General features: G+C 49.2%; 1 protein-coding gene across 1 annotated transcript; it reads left to right on the forward strand.

Moving 5' to 3' along the window:
• Window positions 1-721: 721 nt before the first annotated feature.
• On the forward strand, window positions 722-22,419 carry Ctsh (cathepsin H). The gene is made up of 12 exons (XM_005080707.4): window positions 722-862; window positions 5,444-5,475; window positions 6,315-6,420; window positions 7,375-7,445; window positions 9,365-9,469; window positions 11,925-12,011; window positions 12,826-12,881; window positions 14,356-14,437; window positions 15,263-15,331; window positions 18,456-18,562; window positions 21,146-21,271; window positions 22,030-22,419. The coding sequence occupies exons 1-12, from the start codon at window positions 778-780 to the stop codon at window positions 22,103-22,105; spliced, it is 1,002 nt and encodes a 333-aa protein (XP_005080764.1). The 5' UTR covers window positions 722-777; the 3' UTR covers window positions 22,106-22,419.
• The last annotated feature ends 248 nt before the right edge of the window (window positions 22,420-22,667 follow it).

Here is a 22,667-nt window from a genome sequence, read left to right on the forward strand (position 1 = left end):
GGATCTCTGTGAGTTCCAGGCCAGCCTGGTCTACAGGACAACCAGAGAAACCCTGTCTTGAAAAACCAAAAAAAAAAAAAAAAAAAAAAAAAAGATTGCCTCAGTAGGCTCAGAGTCCCCTCAGTAAGCTCAGAGTCCCTAAGGGGAAAACTGGAATCATCTATTCCTAAGGGCTCGGATCCGCGTTTGAAACAGCAACAACAAAAACAAAACTGCCATTAGGCAGGGTGGTGATACGAGTAGGACAACCTGGCCTCTACAGATGCCAGACCTGCAGACCTGGCCTTATGTTGGCTGAATTCCCTTTTCTCCTTCAGAGAAATCCTGGCAAGGGCTGCTTGGTTCAAAATGTGCTTTGTTTATTTCCTGAAGACCTTAAATGTATCCATTTCCTCCTTCAGACTTGCAAAAGTAGGTTCAGTGCATCTACCCCAGAATAAACCCAAAAGCCTGTTGGGAGCAGTCAGGACAGCCCTCATGTTCCTCTGTTCCCGGGAAAGGCCAGCCAGGGAGCTGAAACCCCCCATGGAGAAGAGGTTTCCGGAGTTAGGGACACACGGGGGACTGGGCATCAGGCCGTGCTCCCTCCCATTTGACGGGGACAAGCCACCAGGGCCTGGTCCAGAGCCCTTCCTTTCCTGGAAAAGAGCAGGAGTGTAGTGGAGGGAGGGGACGGAGGAGGAACCAGAGTCGCCAAGGCGGAGGCTAGCGTCGCCCCACCTCCCTCCTGCCGTGGGCTCCTCCGGCGCTCCATCGCACCCGGCATTGAGCGCCGCGATGTGGGCCGCGCTGTCGCTGCTGTGCGCCGGGGCCTGGCTGCTGAGTGCCCGGGCCACCGCCGAGCTGACCGTGAACGCCATAGGTACGTGGGACAAAAAGCGGAGCGCAGGGCTCCCGGGGCACTGGAGGGGAGCCCCGGGGTGATCTCGGGGAACCCGTGATCCGAGGGACAGGCCGGCGGGTGACCAGAGTCCCTCTTGTCCAGGCCTAGATACAGAAGCCCTCAACCCTTTCTGCCCTCCACCTGGGACAGCTGGAGATGCAGAACTTTCTTGCCCTGCCACGCAGCAGGACGTGCCAGCCCGTTCTCACTGTTGGTGGACTTGGCGCCCCCGGGATCTCCCTGCCTTGGTTGTTAGTCCGTCTAACAAACTAACAAACTTCCCGCCCCGAGAAACACACTGTACCCCCAGTTTTAACCCTAGTGTGTGTGGTGTACGGGAAGAGTTGGATCAGAAAATCAACCCTAACTTGGCAAAGCGCAACCGAAGACTAGCTAGCAAATATTTTAGTTCTGTACATCGTAGGTCTCCGTAGCAACTCCTAAACGCCCGCTTGTGGGATAAAAGCATCCACGGGTAGCTTGTTCTAATGTTTATTTATGGACAGTGAAGTTAGAAGTTAAATGATTTTCAGGTGCAGCTGTTCTTACACAATACACACACGCGTGTGCCCTGCTTGCCAACCATTTTTTTTTTTAAGCGTAAAGAGCCCTTCAATCAAAGTCAGGACTCGAGCAGTGTGGGCTGTGCTTTTCTAGCCCTGCTGTCGGTCTTTCGGCGGGACATATACAAAACTATTTTTGTTAATGATTTTATTAGCATATATTAACTAAACATAATGATGGGTTTCATTATTATATTCTCATACATGTATTTAACATACTCTGATGATAAAATTTCAGCCTTCATAACCCTCTACTCACTTTCTTCCTCTTCCCAGCCTGTCTCTTTTCTTTCCTCGTTCCCTCTCTCTCCCTCCCCCCCCCCCCACTTTAAACCCTATTTGACCCTATGGATTTTATTAGGGTTATTTACAGAAACGGACCATGTCCGAGAGGCTTCAGGCCTAAAGAAGATGTATTTTCCCTCCACCAGCAACTGTATTTGCCTAGCGATGGGACCTTGTGGTTCCCCTCCACCCATCTTTGGTTTTGTTTGTTCTGTTTCTAACTCACTGTGCAGCCAAGGATGAACTTCAACTCCTAACCTTCTTGCCTCTCTCCCCCAAGTACTGAGTTTACAGGCATGTGCCATGCCCTAGTCATAAAAACAGTTCCTTTACAGAGAGAGCCCAGTGGGAAAAGCACGTGGTATACAAGCTTGAGAGCTTGGTGTACAAGTTCTGATCCCCTGAACTATGTAAAATTCGGGCAGGCACAGGAGCCTCCTGCAATGGCAGCACTCCGGACAGTGATGGGGGTCCTGTGGTAAGTAGGTTAGCTAGATTACTGTGAGCTCTGGGTTCAAGAAAGTGGAGAGAGAGAGGGAAAGGTGACATGTCCAAGCATACACAGTGCACCCATACACTGCACACCCTCTGTACACACATACACATGTAAGATAATAATAAATGAACAGTCATAGTAAGCTTAGGATGGATCTGAGGCTCCCCTAAGGTCATCCGTGTTTTTATCCACCGGTGCTCTATGACAAAATCTCCCCTCATGTTGGTTTGGAAACCCCCCAAGAGGCCCAGCCATAAACTTCTGCCAGCTGCAGAGCCTGGTCTGGGCTGAGGTTTGTCTTCTCCGAAGAATTCAGCCACAGCAGGCCTTTAACCAGGGTTTGGAATCCCCTGAGCCCTGGGACCTGTCGGGAAGAACCAGGCTTTTTCTTCCCAAGAGAAAGGGCCCTGGTTTGCTGCTGGAGCAGGTCTGGGGCTTGTGGATTGAGATGTAACTGGCACATCCCAATAACCTTCATATTGCTGGCATGGGTCCCTGGGGACCCCTGAGGCAACATGGGGCCGTTCCAAATGATCCAGATTCAGAATCCCAGGACTCACAGAGCCAAAGCATGAAGATTGTGAGTTCAAGGCTAGCCTGGGCTATATAGCCAGACACTGTTCTAAAACACATACAAAAGATACAGTTGCACTCAAGTTTTACTTTTTTAGGTTTAACCATGACTTTTCATAGTATAAAATACATATGGAAAAATTAGTCAAAGTTTTCATAAAAATTATTATTGCTTAATCTATAATATTTTTTCGGGAGACAGGATTGTTCTGTAACTTTGGAGGCTGTCCTGGAACTCACTCTGTAGAACAAGCTGGCCTCGAACTTACAGAGATCAGCCTGTTTCTGCCTCCAGAGCAGTGGGATTAAAGGTGTGCACCAGCCCCGACCAATTAGAATAAATTTTTAATGCTTAGGAAGCAAAATAATTTTAATTGATGTTTTGTTGTTGCAGAAAAGGATATAGGGTTATTTAATATAATATAAGGCTAAAATTCTGTGGCACAAAAAGATGATGTTCAAGGAGAAAAATGTGTAAAATATCAAACTCTTTTGTTGTTGGTGGTGGTGTTTTGAGGCAGCGTCTTTTATGTAGCTCAGGCTTCCTTGAACTCCTCCAGATCCTTCTTCCTCAGCTTCCCAGGTGCTAGAATTAGCAGGCTTGTGCCTCCTTGACCAGCAAGCTGTCCAACACTGTGTTTATATGGGGGACAGCATATAAATGTGTTATGTCTGTTCTTGTGTGTGGGCACACATGTAAACAGGTGTGTGGGGAAACCCACATTAATATAGGGAGTCTTCCTTGTTCTTCTGCCTTACTCATTGAGGCAGGGTCTACCAATCAAACTAATGTGTTACTGGACAAACTCTGGGCATGCCCCCTCTGCGACCCCAGGCTGGGATTACAGGTTAGCTTCCATGCCCCACTGGCATTTAGTGGATTCTAAGGATCCAAACTATAGTCCTCCTTCTTTCATGACCAGTGCCTTAACTGCTCAGTCGTCTCCCTAGCCCAATGGTCTTATTTTCAAACATCAATATTTAACGTAAGGGAACAGTGAGATGTTTCGAAGAGGTCAGATGCTTGCTACCAAGCTAACACCTTGAGTTCAGTTCCCAGAATCCACATGGCAGGAACATGCTTCTAAACATCGTCCTCTGACCACTATAGTCATACAGTGGTATGTTCATGTGCACATACCTACCTACACACAGTAAAAAATAAAAAATTTAAACATTTACCATCCATTTAAATACATCTTTTGCAGCTGTTTAAATTTATTTATTTATTTATTTATTTATTTATTTATTTATTTATTTATTTGGTTTTTCGAGACAGGGTTTCTCTGTGGCTTTGGAGGCTGTCCTGGCACTAGCTCTTGTAGACCAGGCTGGCCTCGAACTCACAGAGATCCGCCTGCCTCTGCCTCCCAAGTGCTGGGATTAAAGGTGTGCGCCACCAACGCCCGGCCTAGCTGTTTAAATTTAAAATGGAGATTTTACATCATGTACAATAAAATATTCCCAGCACCTCAAAAATTCTGTTCCTAGGTAGACATAAAAAAAAAAAATCTATGTTGGGCATTGGTGGCACACACCTTTAAGCCCAACACTGGGAAGGTAGAGGCAAGTGGATCTCTGTAAGTTCGAGGCCACCCTGGTCTGCAGAGTGAGTTCTGGGATAACAAAGTCTATTACACAGAGACATCCTGTCTTGAACACCCACCCCCACCCCCGCAAAAAAAAAAAAAAAAAGAAAAGATAGGCCAAAGTAGAATGCTACCAAAGTCCAACTTGATAAACCAGTGAGTTTTACTGGGATTACTTCCTGGATTTGGGGTGAGGGGTAACTCAAAGACAACTTCATCACCACAAGTTTCCCCCACACCCCTGAACATGGGAGAGGGCTCTGGAAAGCAGGGTGACTGATCTCTGCTTCTCCAGACAGTTACCACCCAGCCTGGAGATCTGAGTTCCTCGGGATTCACATAATGGAAGGAAAGAACCAACTCCCAAAAGCTATCTTCTGATGTGCACATCCCCCCCACACACACACCAAGGGTGCTCAGAGGACAAAGCGCTTGTGACACAGTATGAGGACCTGATTACCTAGCACCCACATAAAAAAACCCAGCTGTAGGGGATCACACTTAGAACCCCAGTGCTGGGAGGCAGAGGCAGAAGGACCCCAGAGTTTTTGGGACAGCCAGTACAGCCAAATGACTGAGCTGCAAGTCCTTCCGAATATTCTGTCTCGAGAAATGAAGAGAAAGATAGAGGACGACCTCCAAAGTCAACTTCGGGCCTTTACTCGTCAACACGTGGGTGCACACCTCCCCTATATGCTGCATACCAATAGCAGTTTCTTAAAATTTCTTGTGGTTTGAGTTCCTTTTTATACTCAAGCATTAGCTAACCTACTTCATCCTCCTCTTTGGTATTTTGCAAATGCAAATCAGCTGGGTCTGGTGACACAAACCTTTAATTCCAGCATTCTGAGGTAGAGGCAGGGAGATCTTTATGAGGAGGACCCAGGCTACATAGCGAGACCCTGCTTGTAATAGTAATAATATAAAAAGTAAAAATAAATAAATAAATAAATGCTGTCAGCTCTTCAGTGCCCTACTTAGCTGTGGACTCTACATGATCACCAGACACTTGCAGACCTAATTCTTTTTTTTTTTTTCTTTTTTTGTTTTACAGAAAAGTTTCACTTCAAGTCATGGATGACACAGGTCAGTGGCCAACTTCTTCTTTTGAAGTTTCTCTTGTCACAAAGCTTCCTGTTAGCAAACTGAATTGTATCAGATTTGAGACACGAGAGAGGAATTTTCCAACCTTGCTCTGTCCTGGGTCCTTCCATGCTTCCCCCTGACCAAACTCCAGGAAGGATACAGTGAAGTAAACTTCCAAATAGTGCTGCCTATGATGAGCCTGGCAAAGGCCTATCATGCCCTCACTTCATTGCTGGGGTTTGTCTTTGGAGCACATTGCATAGTGGCTGCAGACTCTTTTGGAACAGCAGTATGTACGGTTTTGAACATGGTGGGTTCTGCCATACGCTTAGTTGAGCAATGAACCACGGTGTCCACAGGCCACCTGAGCTTGGCATGTGTCCTCAGTGGGGTCTCCTGAACTCTTAACTGATGTCCTAACAGTTGCATGGTCTTCCCTCTAGCCACAGGTCCCTGGAGGTAAAGGATTGCTTTGTAACTCCCTGATATTGGCAGTGGAGACCAAGAATGGAGTCCCATCTAACTGTAGGCCTGTCCTAAGAGAGTGGCCGGGGATGCAGCTCAGTAGGTAGCATGCTTACCTAGCATGCACAGAACCCTGCGTTGATCCCCAGCATGTGTAACCCAGGCGTGGTAACGTATGCCTGTAATCCCAGCACATGGGAAACGATGTAGGACAGGAAGTTTAGATGTTCATGATCATCTTGTCTAGGGACAATAGACCAGCCTACATACTTGACACCATGGAAGATTCTTGGGTGGTAGAGGATCTCTAAAAAGACTCCCTCTCGTAAGCTTCACCTATTCTCATGATTTGCTGCTGGTGTGTTTTGTTTTAGCACCAAAAGACATACAGCTCGGTGGAGTACAACTACAGACTGAAGACATTTGCCAACAACTGGAGGAAGATACATGCCCACAACCAGAGGAACCACACATTTAAAAGTACTGGGGAGCCCCTTTTCCCCCAGACCTCTGGGAGGAGGAGGGTGGGAACATCTCAGGGCTGGGAGAAAACAGTTAGTGACACAGGCTGGTGAATGGGTCCGCTCAGGGCTAATGGGCGTAGAGAGCAGGGACTCAGACTCTGAGGATGTCTTTAGTGAACCTCAGATAATAGCTCTGCAAAGGATATGAGTTTAGACGGCACTGGTAACCAACCCTCTGTGGATGTCATGAAGTTTACAAAAGATTCTAGAGGAGCCCTGCTGCTCCAAACTCCTGCAGGCCATCTGAGGGGAGAACACACAACCTAGATCTATTTGGGTTGCTATGAGACTGTCAGACTGCTCTGAGCCCGTGAGCAGTCTCTGGAGTCACCCAGCTTCGGCTCCGGGTGAGGGTCACTAGAAACACATCTAGCATGATCACTGAAGTTGCTGAGAAATGATGGCAGCTCAGCTCGATAGACTCTAAAGCCTGAACTAAAGGAAGACATTAGTCCGTCTCTGCCTGGGGCTAGTGTATGACCTTGGAGCAGGGGCTGACTCCCAGTGGTAATGGCAGTGTGGAACTGGCTGGGTTGCAGTGAAGACTGCACGTGGTGTGGGTGAGAAGACACCTTCACAGGCATCGCACCTCTTACCTGGGTGTTCATCAGTCTCACAGTAGGAATCTGAAACAGTGGGTGCCTGGGCTGCACCCCAGATCTACTGCACCCACCAACTCTGGGGTGCCTCTGCCTGCCTGAGCAGCTCCCAGGCACAGTAGCAGTTGGCCATGCTATATCCGAACCATATGGAATATAGAATTTTACAGAAGCCAAGTTGTAATGGCTATAAATAGAACACACGGGTAAACAAGGTCTCTTAGTTTTTTTGTCGGTTGCTTTATTATCAGTTAACTACGGTCTGTGTTTCATGTAGTTTTGCATGGTTTATTTCCCCTTCTCTTTTTCAGTGGGATTGAACCAGTTTTCAGACATGACCTTTGCTGAAATAAAACACAAGTACCTCTGGTCAGAGCCTCAGGTTGGTGTACTTCATTGTAAATAAATCAGGATCTTTCCACCCAAACCTGTAAGGAAACATTAAGCCTGCTGTGTTTCCAGCTAGATTCAGTCCTGCCCCCCGGCCATGCCTAGGGGTGCCCTGGAAATCTTGGAGGCAGCAGGAAGAGCCTTCTCTCAGCAGTCCCTTAGTGCAGGGCTCTGGCCTTAACAGTGGCAACCTGTGCTCTAGAAGACGCAGATTAAAATACAGGTGCCCTATTAAAGGGGAATTTCAGGTAGACTTTTTGTTTTGTTTTGAGTTAGGGTTTCTTGTAAACTAGGTTGGCTTAGATCCTGATATGTAACTAAGGCTTGAACTCCTAATCCTCCTGCTTCTACTTCAGAAGTGCTGGGATTATGGATGTGTGCCCACACTCAAATGTTCATTTCTCATTCCCTTTGGTAGGTATGTGTGCTTGAATGTATGTACATGTGTGTGGTTGATGTGCATGTGTGTGGTGTATGCATTTGTGTGGTATATATGTATGGTGTGTTTGTTGAATGAAAAAAAAAGAAAATGAAGGACATGACTGCTCCTAGGTATGATAGAGCAGAAAGTATATATATATATTGTTTGTTTTTGTTTTTCGAGACACGGTTTCTCTGTGGCTTTGGAGGCTGTTCTGTAACTAGCTCTTGTAGACCAGGCTGGTCTCAAACTCACAGAGATCCTCCTGCCTCTGCCTCCCGAGTGCTGGGACTGAAGGCATGCGCCACCACTGCCCAGCAAGCAGAAAGTATACTGTAGATAAAAAGGAGAGCATAGGGCTGGAGAGACGGCTCAGTGGTTAAGAGGAAGAAGAAAGGGAACCAGGTGCAGCAGTCAAGATGGCAAAAGGCAGAAGAGAGGAAGGGTAACCAAAATGACTGGATTATTCAGGGAAGAGACTCTGAGGGGAGGGCAGGCCAGTCCCTGGGCTGGAAAGTTTGGGGTTGAAGGTAGGGAATGCCAGCCATATCCTGTAACAAGAAGGGACTGAGAGATTCTGGGAGAACTTGGCAGCCAGGTCCTCTTTGATATGTTAAATAGGCACTTCAGCTGTTTGTCCCAGGGTTTGAGACTTAATATTCACTATATGCATGTGTGTAGTGGGTGCATGTGTGCATGGTGTGTGATATATGTGTGTGTGTGTATTCCTTATGTGTAGTGTTTGTGTATGTGGTGGATAAATGTGTGAGTACACCTGTCTGCACACAGGCATGCGCACATGAGGAGGCCACAGGTTAGCATTCCTATTTTCCTCTAATGCTCTCCACTTTATTTTTTAAAAATTTATTATGTATTTAGGTGTATATGTATGTGTGTCTTGGCATATATATGTGTGTGTATACAATATATATATATATTGTATGTGGGTGCCCATGGAGGTCAGAAGACAGTATTGGATCCCCTGAAGTTGAAGTTATAGTTGTAAGCCATCTGATGTGGGTGCTGAGAACCAAACCAGGGCCTTCTGGAAGAACAAGTGTCCTTAACTGCTCAGTGCTGAACCATCTCTCCGGTCCCTTCACCATTTTTTTGTTTTCCAGACAAGAGCTCATTATGTAGCCCTGGCTAGCCTCAACCTCTTTATGTAAACTAGGCTGGCCTTGAACTCGCAGAGACCCACTTGCCTCTGCCTCCTGAGTACAGGATTAAAGGCCTGTGCCACCATACCCAAGCTTCTTTCTACCTTAACCTGGAACTCATCCATTGGCTAGACTAGCTGATCGTCAAGTCCCCAGGATCTGCTCCCGACTCCCACACAGTGGGAAGTCACACAGTGGAAGGACTCAGGTCCTCATTTGTGTACAACAAGCACTGTGCCCACTGAGCCACCTCCCCAGACCTCTCACTCCCTTTTAATGATTCCATTTTAATTGTATTTTCCTTGAAAATAATGTATGTGATTGTTTCAGAATTGTTCAGCCACCAAAGGTAACTACCTCCGAGGTACTGGCCCCTACCCGCCCTCCATGGACTGGCGGAAGAAAGGAAATTTTGTCTCAGCAGTGAAAAATCAGGTATGCACGCAGACTTCACGTTTTCCCTCCAGAACGTTCCAGAACATACATGTTGTGAGACATGACCCTAGGATGAAGAACTCGGGTGCTCACAGCACCTTTGCAAGCCTACCCCACTCCTGCCTCTTCCCTTCATCTCTCCAGCCTCTGGTCGTCTCCTCTGCGAGGCTCTGGATGTCACTGCTTTAAGGTTTGGCAGCTCTGGAGGATGAAAATGGCCTCCATAAGGCTAAAGTCCCCGCCTTCCTGCTGTGACTCAGTCCCAGATCCTCCCATGACTTCCAGGCCTGTCTGCTGAGATGTTCTAACATTTCCTGAGCTAGCGCTCAGAGTCCAAGCACCAGGACCCTTTCTGCCTTTCCTCCCATCAGTCACGCACTCCTCAGGGCACCTGACTGCAGGCAGTCTCCTGACTGGCTGCCTTTGTGGAGTGGTGGGTGAGTTTCTGAGCCCAGCCTTTCTCACATGCATACATAGCATGTGGGGGAGGGACAGGGGGTCTTTAATGGTCTGAGAGCCCTCTGCAGGGCATAGGAGACTTGGCCAAGTGCCTGCCCTTTCCCCAGGTGCTGGGAGATTTTAGTGCCTACTCCTCTGAAGACTAGACCCCATGCTCTGCTGTCCCTGCTGCACTCTGCTCCCTCCCCCTGGAAATGGCACCGCAGCAGAATTCTCAAAGATGCTGACCTCTCCATTCCAGGAAACCGAGGTTACGGTTGCCTTCCAAGAAACTCTTGGCTTTATTCTGAAGCTGTGCTCAGGGAGCCTGGCTTCTTCACGTGAGCCACGTGGTACGAAAGGCATGTGGCGCAGCCCCACGTCTTTGCCGGCTCACCACAGCCTGGAGCCTGCTGGGCTAACTGGATGGGTGGACCACATTCCAAGGAGCAGAATAAGCTTCTGCCCCAGCAGGGAATGTGAAGTGCCACAGTGACCCCAGGGCAGTATGCGGGGCCGTACAATCTCAGATGGTCAAAGCCCAAGCCTAACCCTGCCCGCCGGACAGGTGGGAAGCAGATGGTTCCGATTTCTCCTGTTATTGAGATCCAAGGCCACCAGATAGGACTGACTACCTGGGATAGAAACAAGGCAGTACTCAGGGATGTATGTGACATCCTACCGTGGCTACTCTGTGATGACGGGCAGTGGCCATTGTACCCTACGTTAGGGGTACAATGAAAGCCCCCTTGAGCTGACGTAACTGTGCAGAGGGAGAAAATGGGTGGCTAGTCAAGATCCAAGATAAACAAGAGGGGACTCAAACAAGACCCGGACCAGGTCTCTGCCAGAGGTGGCACCACTCTCTTACAACCCCACTGAAGCAGGAGGATCTCAGATTCAAGGGTAGTCTCGGCTGTGTGGTGAGCAAAAAGAAACCAAAAACCCAGGTCTCTGTCCAAGTCAAGTTCTGCTTCCTCCCGTGATGCCTGCAGTCGCCTCCATTGTGGCTAAGTGTCCTCTTTTGACCAGATCTTCCTTCTCCAAAGGGAAGGCTTCAAGAGAAAAGATGAGGGGGAGTTTGGCCTTTGAGGGAGGAATTTAAGAGACATTTCAGAAGTGGAGTATGGAAGACAAAAACCAGCAAGGAGATAAGGATGAGTCTGACAGACTTACAGCAGCAACAGTTGTTACGGTACCCACTGGGTGACTGATTGACAGGCTATGCTAATCTTCTACAGATAGATTTCTGGGGACACTGCTGCCCAGATCACACGGCAAGTACATGAAAGAGCTAGGACTTTGACAGACTGGGTCGAGTACCAGACACCTAGCCTGACCTAACCTTCTAAAGGTGTAGTGAACCCGGAGCTTGGCAGCAGCGAGGGCGTTGGTTGGAATGAGATTAGCAGAAAGGTGAGACAGAAGGGTCTAGAAAGAACTTTGGTGACTCCTGTAGGTAAAGAGTAGGGAAGTTGGGAGGTGGTGGTGCACGCCTTTAATCCCAGCACTCTGGGAGGCACAGAGGGATCTCTGTGAGTTCGAGCTTTGAGGGCAGCCTAGTCTACAGAGTGAATTCCAGGACAGCCAGGACTGTTATATAGAGAAACTTGTCTCAGAAAAACCAAAAAGAAAGACAGAAAGAAAGAGAGAGAGACAAGGAAGGAAGAAAGGAAGGAAGGAGAGGATTCAACAAAGGACTCAATATAAGAGAGCCAGGGGCCATAGAATAAGCTCAGGAGATGTCTGTGACTCCATCAGAGTGGGGGAATTGTTCAAGAGGCCCAGACTGAGAGTCCACTGGGCAGGTCAGAACTGCTCCACGGGAGCCTCGGTTGCTGCATCGTGGGAGAAGGATGCCAGCCTCAGAACATGTGCAGGGCAGCAAGGACAGACCTTGCTAGCAGGGGCTTGTAAAAGGCAAAGGCATCCAGGGGCCGTGGTTCCCACACTGGTGAATGGAGCTGGGTCATGAGGGCACATTCATTGACTCCCTCTGCCCATGTGTGTTCCCTAGGGATCCTGTGGCAGCTGCTGGACTTTCTCCACCACAGGGGCCCTGGAGTCTGCTGTGGCTATCGCCAGTGGGAAGATGCTGTCTCTGGTAAGAAGTCAGCCATAGGCCATTTCCTACAGACGCCTCTCGCCACTGGGCCACGACCTTTACGCTCATTCATAGTGTTAGCCGAGACTTCTATTTCTATCGGATCTCACGTCCCAACCTTGAGGACATTTACCCCAGGAATCTCAACTGATGTATTTCCCAGAAAGAGTGAGAACAAAGAAATGCCCCAAGGGCTCCTTCCTGTGTGGATGTGGGTGTCCATCCCTTCCTCAGTTTTTCAGCCTGGTACTTCACCAAGATCTCGGGACAGTAGATATGCCTGGGAGACACCCCGTTCTAGGAGCTGTGCCCTCCCCCATCCTTGATTATCTTCATGCAGGGCAGAACCAAGGCCTATGTGTCTCCCCACTAACGCTCGAGAGAAGAGTGACACCTGTGGAGAAACTGTGCCGCTGTGTAGGGAGAGAGTCGAGCAAGGTCAGCGTGCTGTGAGAGCCTGGGTTGAGGAGTTACGGAGCAGTGCAGGGCCTGACACCCTCCCTCTAGCATACACTGTGAGACGCACAGCTCACACTGTGTTCACCCCTGCAGGACAAGTGCTCGTTAGGAGGGCCTACTCACGCCCTCTCAACTGCTTTGTAGCCAGGTCATCTTTGAGCCCCTGCCAACAATGCGGGCTGCAAGAGAGACACACTGGGACATACAGAGATGGCCTTATCCCTGGGGGACCTTACAGGGTCACTGCCACACACCACCACTTAGGCCACAAATATGAATGAGCTACTGAGCGCTGATGCTTGGCCTCCCTGGCCTCTCAGCCATCTCCTCATTGGCTCTGTGCTTCTTCCTCTAGGCTGAGCAGCAGCTGGTGGACTGTGCCCAGAACTTCAATAATCATGGCTGCGAAGGGTATGTTCCGGAGTGGGAGAGTCCGCCCCTTCTCCTCTCTCTCATTTTTGGCCGTATAGTCATGAAATCCCATCCACCCCACGGGTAGAATTGAAGGGTCTCAGAGCTGGAAGGTTCAGGGCTGTATCAAGATGTCACCCAGCCCTGTCCTCAGCACAGTCACCCTCACTAGTCACCAAAGCATCTGGACAAATGGCCAGAAGAGTAGAACATACTGCCCTCCAAACCCAAGTTCACATGTGGAGAGCTGATTGGCCGTGAGACAAGTTCCCTGAAGCACAAGCTGCCCCAGCTCTTATGAGTTGTGGAAATGTGTTCATGCATAACGCTGAACTGGGCCAGCTTCCTGGCCATCCTCTCAATAAGTCACTAACTCCCATTTTCACGGTGCCATTAGGCCTCCTCTGTCTCCATGTGAGCTAATCTGAGAGAGTTCTGTGTGGTTAGTCGGGTTTCTGTGTATCTAATATACACAAAGTCCCTTAGGTCCCCAGGACCTATTCTCAGCCTTGACCTCCCTGTCAGGCCCATCTTCTGCTTTGACAGCCATGAATAGCAGGGTCTCTATAATTCCAGCCTGAGTCCAGAGATTCAGGGCTGATGCTGTAGCCTGCCGGGGACCCACAGGGGGTTAGTTGCCCCCCACTTTTCATCTCTTCCTTCTGTGCAGCTTCACACCGCCTGTGGCAAAAGGCTGCCTCCTGGGTACCCCAGAGTCCTGCCGTCCTTTGAAGTCTGTTTGCTTTGGTTCATGCCACTACTTCCGTTTTTTCATTCAAGTGCCAGTTCCCACCATATCCGCCTGTGGACTTGGGCACAGGTGACCCAACAGACAGCAGACCACACAGAGCCAGCATTCCTCAGAGTTGATTAGCCATGCACAAGCATGGCGTAGGTCAGGTGCCAACACGGGTCACAGGGAGAAGAGAGAGCAAGGACTGGACTGAGTGGGGTCTGCCGAGTGAGTTTGTTTGTTTGTTTGTTTGTTTGTTTGTTTGTTTTGTGGGAGGTAGGAAGGTGGAAAGGAATGAGTTTTAGAGTCTTTCAAGTGTGAGTTCAGATTGTGACCTGGGCATAGTGTCCCACTTTTCTATGCTTCAGGAGATAGTAGCTACAGCCTGGGGCTGACATGAGGGGTCAGGCAGTGTCTGTGGAACATGGGCATACCTGGTGTAGACGGCATTGTGGCGACGATGATTCCTTCAGGCCTCTGAGGGGCTACCTGCTTCTTCTGACAAGGGCCTAGCTTGCAGGGGTATCTGCCCTACAGGGCCACTTGTGGCTAGCACAGACTCCAAGTGACTGAAACCAGGGGTACATTGCAGGCCTCTCAGAGACCTCTGCCCCTGGAATGTGCCCTACCAAGACCCCAGTGAACCAGGCAAAGGCAAACTCCAGCAAGCTCCAGCACTAACACCCACTCCTGTCTGCGGGGCCAGGCCCAGAGAGGCTTACATGTGTGTCCTTCTTACAGAGGTCTCCCCAGCCAGGCCTTCGAGTACATCCTCTACAACAAGGGCATCATGGGAGAAGACACCTACCCTTACAGAGGCAGGGTAACTATGGGGACCTCGGCTGTGTTTCCTCTCGTCTCCATTTCCCCCTTACCTCTCCACCGTGCTGCCATTCAAACCTGGCCTCTTCACGGAGCCAGCCTGTGCTCTCTGCTCATCCCAAGGGCCCCTCCTCACTCCTGCCTCTGCACTACCATCTCTTTCTGAATGTCCCTCCAGGACTCTCCCACCTCGACTCACCTAGCCTTGCTCCTTCCTAACTCCATTGGCCCACTTTGTGTCACCACCCTATCCAGAGTTTGGCCTCCCTTCATCAGGAAACGTCTTAACTGGCCTCACCTGGAGCTCTCCGACCAGCGAGGCGTCTATGCCTACCTTGGTCAGAGTACAATGAGGCTCCTAGGATCTGCTTCTCTCCCCCCGCAGGCCAGTCCTTCCCATCATCATGCCCACAATTCCTAGCTCCCGGAAACCAGGTCCCCCCCCACACACACAATTTCTGTCGGGCTATTTAATCTCTGTCCGCCTCCAGTTGGAACTGTTCCCTGGACTGTCCCTCTAACCCTGCTACATAGGTTCCAACGTGACTTCTCTTTCTCAGTTTCCTTCGGCTGGCTCAGATCCTTCCTTGCATTCTGACCAAGCAAGGTGTGTCCCAGATGGCACAGAACTGTCTCCTGCCCCTGGGTTCTAAACACCTCGAGGACAAAAGTACTTCTGAGCCTCTCTGGAGTGCTACTGTCAGCAAGATCCTAACACAGGCAGGCTGCTTAGACAATGCTGTCAATCTTCACGGGGAGGGTGGGACCGAAGCCACAGGCTAAGCATCTCTAACCTATATTCTCTTCTCTGTGCTGCCCTGAACAGGATGGTCGATGCAAGTTCGACCCAAAAAAAGCCATCGCATTCGTCAAGGAAGTCGCCAACATCACGCTCGTGAGTACTGGGTCCATCTCTAGCTAGGGAATGTGTGCTGATTATGGAGGCCACAAGAGCAGCTCTTCGTTACAGCTCGTCCCTGGTGGAGGAGTCTGGGTTACCTCCCACGGCTGCTCATCACCAACATTGAATGATGGAAGACAGGAGGGGGATCATGGAGTGACAGGGGATGCCCTGGATTCTGAACTCCAAGTCTATATGAGGGTTTGTGCTTGTGGCTCTGTTTTCTTGTCTGAAATGCAAGTGATAATCTCTATGGTCTCATTTGAGGTTGGAGCATTCAGGTTCAGCATGTGAGAAGGGAACCTGGACTCCTCAGTCAGGTCAGGCTAGGTTTTACTGCCGCCACGACCATCCTCAAGACTGAAGGGCATAGGGTATCTTGCTCCTGTCACCTGTTTGTGTTTTAGGTGGGGCTGGGAGTATCCTGTGGTGTTGACCTCACTTCAGCAGCCAGGCTGAGGGAGAGAGAGTAATAAATAAGCTGTAGAACGCCTTGGGTTCGTGGAGAAACACGTTAGTAGGGTACCAACAACAGACCAAAGTAATCACACTGTACCCAAGTCTAGCTTGGCAAAACCATGAGTTTGTTGGGCTTACTTACAGGAACATGAGTGACCTCAAAACAGCTGTATCGTCAAAATGTCCCATCCTAGAGAGGATGACAACTTCCCATCACTGCACAGATAGAGTTAACAAACTCTAGTGTGTACTAGAACCTGCAGGGATCACATGAAGCTGGGACAGAATTTTATATAGCTTTTTCAGGGACTCTGCAGGGAGGAAGTATCTGGAAGCTGAGTTGAGGGTCTAATGAGGGAACATCAGCAAGTCAAGTCTTGTTGGGTCTAATCAGGGTTACTCTGATTAAGATCGCTAACGGCTGTTATACTTGAAGGACAGCATTCCCTAGCACACAAGGATCATGTGAGCATGCATGAATGCCCCCATGAGTCCAGTAGGTACCGGCTCAGTCTGTGAGGTCTGTGTAGGGTGTGACAAACCTCCATGATGTGTGCAGGTGAGGGGTGTGTACTCATAAACAGATTCAGGTCACAAACATGTAGTTTATGTAATGACAGCAGCTGCCATCTAATTAAAGGGTTTGCCAGGCTCTCCATAGTAATAACAGTTTGGAGTGATTAGAGACACTGTAGAGCCACCTGACAGGCATTGTCTCCAAATAACCTAGGACATGGATGTGGTTATTACCTTCATTTGACAGATGAGAAAACTAAGTCTCAGGGGAGCTAAATAATGTGCCCAGGAGCTAGAAGGTGGGGCTGGATTTGAACTGAGAAATGTCATTCCAGAATTGAGGTTTGCCACCTCAGCAATAGAGCCCACACCCTGCAAAAGAGATGCTATCGTTTCCTGAAAAGAACCTGTTTTTAACCCACCCACCAAGACTGGACTTCTGAGCTGGGTGTTGGTGGCGCACGCCTTTAATTCCAGCACTCAGGAGGCAGAGGCAGGTGGATCTCTGTGAGTTCAAGGCCAGCCTGGTCTACAGAGCGAGTTCTAGGACAGCCTCCAAAATAATACAGAGAAACCCTGTCTCGAAAAATAAAAAAATAAATAAATAAAAGAAGAGTGGACTTCTGAGCCACCGTATTCCACTACAAAGTTACCCTTTTCCTAGTTCCCAGGAAGAATCTCGTCAGGAGCATCAGAAGAGCCCAGAAGGGCGCGACAGGACAAGGGACAGCTGTAGAAACAGTGCCAGCCATAGGGGTCTCACCCTTATTGTGGGCAGGCCTCTGTGATCTCCTGGGCTCCCAAGACCTCTAGCCACACTCAGAAGGAACCTCTTGCCTGAGGGAGAACACACTGAGTACTCTGTCTCCTACCATTTACTTCCCTTCTCCACTCCCCGAACCGCCCACTCCCAAGCATCTTGTCACTATAAGTCCCTCCAGTTTTAAAACACCCAAGAGTAGGAGCCACCCACCTGCCTGGGAGGGAGGCTTTTGAAGTCTACCAGGTACTCCTGGCTGCTGCTCTCACCCCACCTCCAAGAAGCTACCATGACTCCCTTCTGCCTACCTTCCCCCACCGAAGTGGGAGGCCCTACTTAGAAGACCCTCTCTCTGCCTAGGCTGGTCTTCTCGTTTCCACAGTAGTATCGGTCTTTACTTATTTGTGGGTCTATAAGATCTGTGTTCCACCAGTGAAGTCCCCTGGATTGTTTTCCTCCCGGATGTGGGGTTTTGGGAGCGGAAGCAAGGGTGCCACACCTATCTCTGCATCCTTCACAGTCCCTGGCCTCCATGGTCAGTCGTGACTGAGAAAATAAATGGCGGAGCTGTGTGTAAGGATGTGAGGGAGACAAATGAGAGATTCCCAGACACTCAGAAAGTGAAGGCAAAGGCTGGAGCCATGGGGGAGCTAGTTTGGTTTGGGAGCCAGATAAAAACCCAAATAGGCCTTAAGTATAGCTTAGTCTTAGAGCACTTGCTCAGCAGACACAGAGTTGATCCTTGGGGTTGATCCCCAACACAACAACAGAGGCCAGGCATGGTGGCATATGTCAAGTATAGGACACTTGCCTAACAAGTTCAACAGCCTAGGTTCCATCTCTATCACTATTTATTTTGATTTATTTTATTCTGTTTTTTGAGGCAGTCTCTATTACATAGCTCTGGCTATCCTGGAATCCAATGTGCAGAGCAGGATGGCCTCAAACTCCCAGAGATCCACCTGCCTCTGCTCCCAAGTGCAGGGGTTAAAAGTGTGCCCCACCACACCCAGTTTTAAAAGGTTTTTAAAAGATAAAATTTATTGGAGCCAGGCATGGTAATACTAGTCTGTAATCCCAGCACTTGGGAGGTGGAGGCAGGTAGATTGGGACTTCAAGATTATCCTCAGTTACAAAACAAGTTCAAGGCCAGCCTGGACTACATAAGACCCTATCTCAAAAGGTAACAAAAATCAACCCAGTGGGTGCTGGCCCTCTGCATAAGGTGGGGTCTGCACCACTGCTGAATGTCAGGGCCTACTGTTCCCATGGTTACCTGCATAGCTCTAAAACTCTAGCCCCTGCCTTGCGGCGACAGACCATAAGTATGGTGGGGAGGTGGCAAAGGCCATGCAGGTGTGTCAACCTTCTGTCTGTCCACAGAATGACGAGGAGGCAATGGTGGAAGCTGTGGCACTGTACAACCCTGTGAGCTTTGCCTTTGAGGTGACTGATGATTTTATGTTGTATCAAAAAGGCATTTACTCCAGGTAAGCTGGGGACCTGGGAGTCAGAAGGGAGAGGGCATAGGACTGGGTGGGCCTCCAGCTCAGCCTAGACTCTTAATTAGATTGTATTCATGAGACTTAGCATGTGTTCCCTCCATTAGTCTTCTTGGCGCTCTAAGTGTCAGGAACCAAGTCTCCACCTCAGAAAAGAGAGGTCACAAAGAATGCCACGGGTCAAGCTATTGTGGCCAGTCATGACTGAGGTCAAAGTCCATGCCCAGAGCTCAGGGGTCATCTACATAGGACTGAATCCAGTCAAATATTTGAAGATGAAACTGGAGATGTAGCCATTTAGTGAGTGCTTGCCTTGAATGCACACACCCGAGGTTCAGTCTCTAGCACCACATAGATGGTAAACGCCTGTAATTCCAGCACTGAGGAGGCAGAGGCGCAGAAGCTCAGACTCATCCTGTTACATAGTGAGCTCAGGCTAGACTGGTATGCACGAGACTGTCTTAAAAAAAAGAAAAAGACAGGAAATGGGAAAGGAAAAGTAGCTGTTCTCAAACACCAGAATCCTGTGCTGGAGGGTTCACTATCTGGTTCTTCAGGAAAGCCAGATTCCTTAGTACCCAGGGCCTCCTGGACAGTAGGCACTCACTCTGTTGCTGAACTACACCATGCTCCACTTAGCATGTCTAATGTGGGATTTCTTGTGCCCACACCCCTTAGCCTGCCAATTTGGTGACTGGAATGAGTTCAGCAAGGAGTCCTTCTATCCACTTCCTGCTCTCCAGGCTCCTTCATGCTCTCTGGTCTGTAGCCACCTCAAGAATGTTCATGTTCTTCTGGGCTTTGCCCTCAGCCCTCTGTGCAGTTGTTAGATAGAGCTGAAAAATCCACAGCCAACTGCTTGCTAAGAGTATTCATGACCCACCAAGTGTCTTCCAAGTACCAGACCTATGATTAGATCTGAGGGCCCCTGCCAGTTCAGCCTGGGAGGCCATGGAGACCTCCAACCCTGAGTTCCTCCAGTCCTAGTGCTCCTCAAAGGTCTCTGTGTTAAGAGACGCACATCCCTGCTGTTGCTGAGGGAGGGGTCAGAACCACAGCCCATCTCCTACCTGTCCCAGCCCATCATCATCTTCTCTGATGCCTCCTCATTGGCTTGTTCTAAACATCCCTCTCCCCTACAATAAACAGACACTCTGGCACCTCCTCCATTTGGACCCAGAGTCCTTCTGAAGTGCTTTTCTGTCCATGAAACCATGTGTGTAGGGGGATGTGTATGTATGTATGTATGTATGTATGTATTCATGTGTATTCAAGTGTGCACACATGTGAAGAGCAGAAGTCAACCTACCTGGGAAGGTGCACGTGCACATTTATGTGCATGCATGTGGAGGCCAGAAGTCAGCCTAAGGTGTCTTCCCTAATCACTCTTAGTTTTTGAGACAGGTCTCTCGCTAGACCTAGAGCTCAGTGATTCAGCTAGATGGCTAGCTTATGAGCTCCAGGAATCTGTCTGTTTCCACCTCCCAACACTGGGATTACGAAAGTAGGCTGGCTTTTTACATGCATGCTGGGACTCAACTCAGATCCTCAAGACTTGTGTGGCAAGCACCTTTACTTGCTGAGCCATCTCCCCAGACCTAGGATGATTTGGGCATAAATACCCAAGGCTCCTGCTACCCCAGGCTTGGCTTTGGGACCTTGGTAATTTTCTCCCCTCGTTCTCTGCACTCATCTGCCATCAAACCTCCCCTCCTGTCTCTTCTCATCCCAGCCACGTGGAAGAGCTTATAGCTTCATGTGTATCCTCTGCTCAAGGGTGCTTCTTCACTTCCTGTCCCCCTGGATTAGATCCCACTCCCTGGGTTCCGGTCCCCTACCTCACTGACACATCCCTCAGACCATTGCAGGGCAGCCTCTTTGAACAACTGCTCCTGCCAAACAAAGCTTTCTAAGAGCAAAGCGGGTCCCTACTGCCTGAGCCCAGCACCTAGCCCTGTACCTGACACTATGGTGACAGTTCCATGGGTTCATTTAATTTCCATGTGCCTCTGGGATTTTTTTTACTTTGGTTTTTTGATACAGGGTTTCTCTCTGTAGCCCTAGCTGGCCACAAACTCACAGAGGTTCACCTCCCTCTGCCTCCAGAGTACTGGGATTAAAGGCGTGCACCTTTTTTCCTTGGCCATTGAATCAACATATGGTCACTGCAGTTTGTCCTCTTGAAGTCATGGGATTTCTCGTGGAGGATAAATGGCAAGGCTACATATTATTCATAAGCACAAGTTAGTTTTGAGAAGGAAAGCAGAGGCAACAGAACAGTGTGTTGAGTTCTAGCTGGGCTCTGTCGCTTGCAGAAGTGCAGCCGGGGCTACTCTTGTTGGGATTCAGAGGTGTCCACTGTGGAGCGTGGCCAGTACTGTGTGGGGACGGCAGGAGCAGGACGCAGAACTGAGGAGACTATGGTTGGGCCATAGCTGATTGACACCCTGCACACAACCCTCCCTCTAATTGGAAGCATCCCTCTACATTGCTAGAGAGCCCTTGTCTGACAGTCCTGGCCTTTATCCTTCCTGTACTACAAACCTTTGTACATTTCATTTTCATTTCTAGTACTTCCTGCCATAAAACTCCAGATAAGGTAAACCATGCAGTCCTGGCTGTTGGCTATGGAGAGAAGGATGGAATACCCTACTGGATCGTGAAAAACTCTTGGGGCACCCAGTGGGGGGATAAAGGGTAAGTACCCTTTGGTCCCACTACTGGGGCACATGTTGCTCAGATCTAGAGGCACCCCCTAAGTATGAGGCATCTCCACCTCAAACTTGCAGCTTCTAAGGAGTTGGACAGCAATCCCTAGCCAGGTCAGGGAAAGGGGGCATGAGAATGGAACCTTCATATGCCAAGGCCCGATTAGCAAGACCCCTCATAGGATCCCAGGTCCCAACAAGTCTTCTGCAGGGGACAGGAGACCAATTGGCTGAATGGGGTCTCTAAGTGAAAGTTGGAAACAGCCAGACCTCAGCATATTGCTGGGACAAAACTAACCTCTGGAAGGGTCTGAGAAGTGAAAGCAATGAATTTGTTACAGTAAGTGACAGCCCCTCCTTTTAATCAGGACGGACAAACAGACGACCGTGCTTGCTCGTGCGTGCGTGTGTGTATACACACACACACACACACACACACACATACAACCTGAAAAGGAGAGTTTTTTATTGATAGGAGGTCCTAGTGGTTAGGTAACTATGTGAGGACCTGGTCAGAGGCAAGAAGGGAGCCTTCATCAATTCTGGGAAGAAGTAGCATATGCAGAGAGAAAAAGGAAGAAATTAGTTACAAAGTGAGGCCAGTCATTTTCTGCTGATAAAACAAGCCCATGGCAATTGTTCTATGAATAAATTCAGAGGGCCTAATCCCTGGAGTCATGTCTTGGTTTGCAGAACATTTCTAGAAAGCTGCCACTAGTCAGGCCTCAATCCTCTCTCTCTGCCCAGGTACTTCCTCATTGAGCGTGGAAAGAACATGTGTGGCCTGGCTGCCTGTGCCTCCTACCCCATCCCTCAGGTATAAGCAAAGGCTTCAAAGGCAAAGTGAGGAACCAGCCCTTCGATGGAAATGTGGAGAAATTCACCCAGAGTGAATTCACCCTCAGGCCTGCACTGAGCCTAGAAGAACAAAGATGTTCAAGTTAAGAAGAGGAGCTCCACCAGCAACAAGGCCACCCATGTGGCAGCCATCACCAGCCGAAGGCCTTGACTGTGGTTTTGAACTGACTCCAACTCCCATGGCCTCAAATCTTCTCTTTCTAGCTCTCCTCATGTAGAGAGAGCTGCAGTGACTGCCTTCTCTGTGTTGTGTATTCAATAAACTAAACACCTCCCTGAGCTAGGCCTGAGCCTCTAGCTGACATTCCATTCTATCTGCTGGGTTGGGGAAGGCACCACTGGTTGGGAGTATGTTAGGGGTGCTGGTGGCAATGCCAGCCAGATGGAGATCCCAGGAGGAAAAGCAGGGTTAGAAATTATACTTTTTCCAGATCCTAGGAGGAAGAATAGAGGAAATGGGCCAGGATACAGCAGAGCCAGGGCAGCCCTTAAAGCTAAAACTAAAGAAAAGAAACTGACTAGTTTTT

Source organism: Mesocricetus auratus, unplaced genomic scaffold (genome assembly GCF_017639785.1).
Source record: "Mesocricetus auratus isolate SY011 unplaced genomic scaffold, BCM_Maur_2.0 Super-Scaffold_100691, whole genome shotgun sequence".
Taxonomy (NCBI): Eukaryota; Metazoa; Chordata; class Mammalia; order Rodentia; family Cricetidae; genus Mesocricetus; species Mesocricetus auratus.